Source organism: Myxocyprinus asiaticus, chromosome 25 (genome assembly GCF_019703515.2).
Source record: "Myxocyprinus asiaticus isolate MX2 ecotype Aquarium Trade chromosome 25, UBuf_Myxa_2, whole genome shotgun sequence".
Lineage (NCBI taxonomy): Eukaryota > Metazoa > Chordata > Actinopteri > Cypriniformes > Catostomidae > Myxocyprinus > Myxocyprinus asiaticus.
The window spans coordinates 21,460,315-21,467,499 of record NC_059368.1 but is presented as its reverse complement, the minus strand read 5'-3'; the positions used below and the strand labels follow the sequence as shown (position 1 = coordinate 21,467,499).

General features: G+C 39.1%; 1 protein-coding gene across 1 annotated transcript; it reads right to left on the bottom strand.

Annotated features, from left to right (window-relative positions):
* Positions 1 to 2,336: 2,336 nt before the first annotated feature.
* myct1a (myc target 1a) lies at positions 2,337 to 5,731 on the bottom strand. The gene is made up of 2 exons (XM_051655317.1): positions 5,380 to 5,731; positions 2,337 to 3,681 (listed from the first exon to the last, which is right to left on the bottom strand). The coding sequence occupies exons 1-2, from the start codon at positions 5,432 to 5,434 to the stop codon at positions 3,095 to 3,097; spliced, it is 642 nt and encodes a 213-aa protein (XP_051511277.1). The 5' UTR covers positions 5,435 to 5,731; the 3' UTR covers positions 2,337 to 3,094.
* Between the last annotated feature and the right edge of the window lie 1,454 nt (positions 5,732 to 7,185).

Here is a 7,185-nt window from a genome sequence, read left to right as displayed (position 1 = left end):
AAGTACAGGTGAAGGAAAAAAATAAACAAATAAAATAAATAAAAATGATTAAAAAAAACATATATGTATAAACCATCCAAAATGTATACATAAATAAGATAAAGAAGACAAATAATCGAAAAAGTTACAGTGCATCTGGAAAGTATTCACAGCGCTTCACTTTTTCCACATACTGTTTTTTTTTTTTTTTTTTTTTTGATTTTTCCCCTTTTTCCTCCCAATTTGGAATGCCCAATTCCCAATGCGCTCTAAGTCCTCGTGGTTGCATAGTGATTCGCCTCAGTCCGGGTGGCGGAGGACGAATCCCAGTTGCCTCCGCGTCTGAGACAGTCAACCCGCGCATCTTATCACGTGGCTTGTTGAGCGCGTTGCCACGGAGACATAGCGCGTGTGGAGGCTTCACGCCATCCACCGCGGCATCCGCAGCTCAATTCACCACGCGCCCCACCGAGAACAAACCACATTATAGTGACCACGAGGAGGTTACCCCATGTGACTCTACCCTCTCTAGCAACCAGGCCAATTTGGTTGCTTAGGAGACCTGGCTGGAATCACTCAGCATGCCCTGGGATTTGAACTAGCAAACTCCAGGGGTGGTAGCCAGCGTATTTTACCACTGAGCTACCCAGGCCCCCTTTTCCACATATTGTTACGTTACAGCCTTATTCCAAAATAAATTAAATTCATTATTTTCCTCAAAATTCTACAAACAATACCCCATAATGTCAACGTGAAAGAAGTTTGTTTGAAATCTTTGCAAATTTATTTAAAATAAAAAACAAAAAAAATCACAGACGGAATCCACTCCTCAGTAAAAGGCACACGACAGCCTGCCTGGAGTTTGCCAAAAGGCACCTGAAGGACTCTCATACCATGAGAAACAAAGATTGAACTCTTTGGCCTGAATGGCAAGCATCATGTCTGGAGGAAACCAGGCACCGCTCATCACCTGGCCAATACCATCCCTACAGTGAAGCATGGTGGTGGCAGCATCATGCTGTGGGGATGTTTTTCAGCGGCAGGAACTGGGAGACTAGTCAGGATCGAGGGAAAGATGAATGCAGCAATGTACAGAGACATCCTTGATGAAAACCTGCTCCAGAGCGCTCTGGACCTCAGACTGGGGTGAAGTTTCATCTTCCAACAGGATAACGACCCTAAGCACACAGCCAAGATAACAAAGGAGTGGCTACGGGACAACTCTGTGAATGTCCTTGAGTGGCCCAGCCAGAGCCCAGACTTGAACCCGATTGAACATCTCTGGAGAGATCTGAAAATGGCTGTGCACCGACGCTCCCCATCCAACCTGATGGAGCTTGAGAGGTCCTGCAAAGAAGAATGGGAGAAACTGCCCAAAAATAGGTGTGCCAAGCTTGTAGCATCATACTCAAAAAGACTTGAGGCTGTAATTAGTGCCAAAGGTGCTTCAACAAAGTATTGATCAAAGGCTGTGAATACTTATGTACATGTGATTTTTTTTCCCTTTGTTTTTTTATTTTTAATAAATTTGCAAAGATTTCAAACAAACTTCTTTCATGTTGTCATTATGGGGTATTGTTTGTAGAATTGAGGAAAATAATGAATTTATTCCATTTTGGAATAAGGCTGTAACATAACAAAATGTGGAAAAAGTGAAGCGCTGTGAATAATTTCCAGACGCACTGTAAAATAAATATATTTTTAACATATAAATGATGTGGGGGTTTTTTATAAGTCATGAATCAGGAAAGTTCTCATTTTAGCATAAGAAAGGATATACAATATTTATTAATAATGCATATTAAATCAACGCATTTATTGCTAAAACTGTGGAGGATGTGGTTAGGGGCCGTGATTCCACCCACCCATTTAAGTGTCCCTTATTTTAAAACTTCAAAAGTGGCAACCCTATTTCCGACTCTGTGGCTCTGTCAGAACGTTGATCTATCTGTCTGCTGTCATCTGTCTTTCTGTCCCATCCACACACCTATATGTCTATCCATCCATCTGGTGGCTGTATGTCTGTCTTTTGCAGCTGGCACAGCAATGTCTAAGTGTTGATTTCTTACATTTTAACAAGGTGAGAGAATTCCTTCCTCTTATAAAGGGGTGTGATGGATTCACTTCCAGGATATATGTGCTATTAAACCTCTTTAAAACACCTAAGAAACATCATGCTTTTGTCCTTGGTTTGTTCATTCCTCAGTAACAGTTGTCCTGGATGAAACATGGGCACATTTAAATCTCTAAAATGGCAAATTAATGGTGTGTATAATGCTGATTTTCTATGAAGATGAAGGCATACCACAAGATCAGCAGTTCATAAAAGAGGATGTTTAAAAAAAGCAATTGCAAAATGCTTTGTGCCAGTTTATTCCTATGAGTATAATTGCGCTGAGAAATGCAACAATGATTCCAAAAGACTAGAGTTCCATAAACACAAACCAATAAATACAGAATCTGAGTCTGGTGCACAATTGTTTTAAATTAGTGTTTGCAATAACTGTACATTTAGGAATTTGTATGAACAGACATTTTGTGCTCTAACAACCATATAATGGTCTCAATGTTTGTGCTAACATTTACTTCATCACCCAACCCTCAAAATCTCTGGCTTTCTTTCTCCCTCTCTTTTGCTCTTCTCTTTCTCTCATTCACGCTTGCACACTTATGCACAAACAGAAATATGCACACGTGTGCGCGCACACACACACACACACTTGTTTTTATATCAATGTGGGGACGCTCCATAGACTTCCATGCATTTTATGGAGATCGAACGACAGTTTGTATCCCCTAACCCTTCCCCTAAACCTAACCCTCACAGAACCCTTTTTTTTTTTGTTTTGTTTTTTTGTTGCATTTTTACATTTTCAAAAAAACATTGTTTAGGATGTTTAATAAGCCATCTCAGGTTTTATGGACATTTGGTCCCCATAATGTAGTATAAACATGTACACACACACACAGAACAAATATAAGATAAAAGCTTTGGAGAACTGGCCATGTCTGATTAAAGTTTAAGACATCCATATCTCAACTGAGAACATTTTAGCTGTCCAATTTTCTAGTCCAAGTCTATGTGTATATTTCATTGTTCCCAATGCTTTAGTGTTCATGTGGTTGTCTCCTTATAGGCTCGGATGATGCTCTCATAGGCAGGTGGTGGGGTCTGGCCAGCATGGAAGCCCCTTAGATTGCTGTTGCCCCAGAATGAATCCGGTCTGGTTCTGACCCTGGGTGGAGTAACCATGGAACTGACGGTGCTGTTGGAACCAGCTGCCCCAGGGCTTGTAGTGAGAGTGGGGGTTCGTGGCAGGCTGCCCTGGGCACCCTCCTCTGCCTCTCGAGCAATCTGGCTACACTGGAGAAGAGGATGAAAGGTAGAGGCCCGGAAGCTAGATTTGCGGCCCATTGAGTCACCATAGTCTGTTGGTGAGGAAGAGGTTTGCCGATGGAAGGAGAAGGCAGCGCTAGCCAGACTGTTGTTGCTGCGGCGGTCATTGCCACTACTATGTCGACTGAAGCCATGCCGAGAGCGTGGTGAGGATGAGCGGGTGGAGGAACGGGACTGGTGGACAGGCAGCCGGGTGATAGTGGCTGAAGCACGACGATGGGACATCCAGGTCAAGGTCACATAGACCAGAGCACCCAACAGCAGACCAACAACCATAGAAAAACAGAAGGCTAGGATCACATCCCCTACAGGAAGAAGAGGAGATGGAAAAATGTCAGTAGTTTAAACAGAAAAGTACTGTAAAAATGCTATAGTAATAAACTGTTAATTGGTTAACCTTACCAGGTACAGCGAATAATTATATTTTATTAAACAAGAAAATGTAATTTTACTATAAGTTAAAAGTATGATTTATTTTACAGTTAACAGTGAAAATATATATTATGTTTAACCAGATATTATGATATATTATGTTTAACCAGTGAAAAACACTAATTAGACCTTCCAAGACATCCCTGCATGATCCATCACATTAAATAATACTTTATTAAAATATTTATGTTAAATATTTATGCCTGAAACATGGTCACTGTTTTTTTGACAGTTTTTACACAATCAGCACTCTGTAATTCAGTAAACATATTCACAAATGCATAAACCCTATACATACAGTATGCATACATCTTGTCTTTAATGGAAATCTGATCGAATGTCTGGTTGCCAGTCATTCCTGACCAAAACTTTTCTTATTCATTTCATATAGTTAAATGACTTGTTTACTGCAAGTTATTGACATGACATGAATGCTTAGTGCTTTAGGATCATTAAGGAGAAACTGTAGGAAATGGTTGAAGGTCAGTTAGGAACGCCTGTCCAGAGCTTCGAAATTACATACAGCGGGCAGGGTCAAATTCCACAATAGAAGGCACACCCAGTGTTTTCTTATCCTTAATTGAATTAAATAGTTCAAATTTTAGGAAGCTTCCTTTCATGGGATTCCATTGTCTGGAGAAATACCAGTCATATTTGCACACAGGCTTTTGATATGGTGTAGCTCATTAAAGGTCCTTCAAAGTCTCAGTGATTCAGTACCCCAATAAAATTTCTCTTGAAATTTCAATTCTTAAAGGGATAGTTCTCACAAAAATGAAAATTTTCACATCATTTACTCACTCTCACATGAGGAAAAATCTTGAAAAATGTTGACACTGCTCTTTCCCATAAAATACAAGTGAATGGTGACTGAGGTTGTAAATAACAATATAAAAAAATGTAAATAATATGTAAAAACTGTTGTAATTGTAAAAAAATATTAAAAACAATAATTGTAATTATAATTATTATTACTACTACTACTACTACTAATAATAATAGAAATAAAAAATAAAAGGAATATTTAAAAAATAAAATAAATAATAATTTTAATAATGATACTAACTTTAATAATGATAATAGTTATTTTAATATTATTTAGAGATCTGTGCAGAAGTATGCTCTTTCAGTATCTTTGAGTAATTCTTTGTACTTTTAACTACAAGACATAACTATTCAACATATTATAATAGGAATATGACAACTAAAACTCCATACAGACTTGTAAGTAATCTAATGTGAATATTTATATGCAGTTTTCTCCCTGGGTGAATGGAATCACAGTCCAGAGTGAAGGATCATCTGGAAATTACATTTGGAAAGCTCACACTGGTTGTGTTGTTTTTTTACAGGCAACTCTTGCCAATATCTTTTGTTGCTGCTGACTGCATTTCTGTTGAGAAATGAGTTCTTTTAAAAATTCTCAACATAGCATTTTTTCTTTTCTCTTGAGCTTTCCACAGAATTTCAGAGTGGACAACATAACATTGTAAGTAAACTTGTCTGTATGTGTATGTGTGTGTGAGAGAGAATGCTTTATAAAGGAGTATAAAAATGGTAAAATATCTTACTCAATCCAAAGGACTCCAGTATCTCCACAATAGGATGAGTGCTGTTATCTGCCATAGCTCCCTCCAGAGATACAGGGGAGAACAGAGGACACAGTCTCTCTCTCCCCTCCAACTTTTTCGTCCACTCACTCTTCCTTTTAATTTTTCCTTTTCTCTGTGCCTAGATCTGTGCCAATGCAACTTCTCAGCTAAAGGGACCCTCCTTTCTCACTCTATGTGTCTGTCTGTCTGTTTCTCTATTTTGTCCCAGACTGCTCTGATCTGTGGCACAGAGGATCCTCTCCAAGGCCGGGATTGCTACTCTGTTGTTTGTGGAAAAGCAAAGTCTTCACTTCATATTTCCTGCCATTCCTGCGTAAAATTAGCAGCAGGCTGTCCTTATCTGCACAGAGCAGGGTTCCTGTGGGATGGAGGGGAAAGGGAGGAGGGTACAGAGAAGGGGAGAGTCAAGGTGTGTGTGAAATCACTTGCTCCCCCTGGCCAATATTCATCTTATTTGACTTTTCCCTCTTTCTCTTCCAGACACTTGGCATGAGCAATGGAGGCTGTTCCACTCTGTGTCACCACAGATGGCATTATGCCAGTCTGCAGTTTAGATGACAGCGATACACTTCATTTTATACTCTGCAATTTATATGACAATTATAGAAGGCATATCTTTCATATAGGGTGAATAAAGTGGGACGACTGGTGAAGTGAGACACTTAAAGGGAAAGTTAACCCAAAAATTAAAATTCTCTCATGATTTACTCACCCTCATGCCGTCCCAGATGTGTATGACTTTCTTTCTTCTGCAGAATACAAATTAAGATATTTAGAAGAATATTTCATATCTGACCTTGGTGTTTCTCAATCTGGTCCTGGAGGCCCCCCAACACTACACATTTTGGAAGTCTCCTTAATCAAACACACCTGATTCAACTCATCAGATCGTTAGTGGAGACTCCAAGACTTAAATTGGGTGTATCAAAAAAGGGCAACATACAAAATGTGCAGTGTTGGGGGGCCTACAGGACCGGATTGAGAACCACTCCAAACAATACAAGTGAAAGGTGACCAGAACATTGAAGGTCCAAAAAAGACATAAAGGCAGCATAAAAGTAATCCATAAGACTCCAGTGGTTAAATTCATGTCTTCTGAAATGATATGATAGGTGTGGGTGAGAAACAGATCAATATTTAAGTCCATTTTACCGTAAATCTACCCATTTCAATTTCATATTCAGACCTACTGGTTGGGGCTGGTCAAAGGTGGAGATTTATAGTAAAAGAATTACTTAAATATTGATCTGTTTCTCATCCACACCTATCATATCACTTCTGAAGACATGGATTTAAACACTGGAGTCATATGGATTACTTTTATGCTGCCTTTATGTCCTTTTTGGACCTTCAAAGTTTTGGAACCATTCACTTGTATTGAAAGGACCTACAGAGCTGAAATATTCTTCTAAAAAATCATAGTTTGTGTTCAGCAGAAGAATGTCATACACATCTTGTAGGGTGAGTAAATGATGAGAAAATTTTCATTTTTGGTTGAACTATCCCTTTAAGTGGATCTTCTAAGTTGTGAAAACTATTTTAGTTCAGCCAGGTTTATTCACCTTCCCTGAAACCCCAACATACATTCTGATATCAAGTTTGGTTTCACAGAGGCTGTGTTTTCATCACGTATGAAGTGGTTACTCTGAACCAGGTCATCACTATCGACACCAGTGCCATTCTAAAAGAGAAACACAAGTCCTACATCTACCTGACTCATGCCACTAATAGAGAACAAGAGAGTCTTGCTTCTGGTACATTCTG

What these genes read in the sequence shown, in the direction of transcription:
- myct1a (XM_051655317.1), bottom strand. Translation starts at nt 5,434, where the DNA reads ATGGCAGATAACAGCACTCATCCTATTGTGGAGATACTGGAGTCCTTT. An exon ending in ACTGGAGTCCTTTGGATTGA is followed by an intron (nt 3,682 to 5,379) that starts GTAAGATATTTT and finishes TTCTTCCTGTAG; the next exon opens with GGGATGTGATCCTAGCCTTC.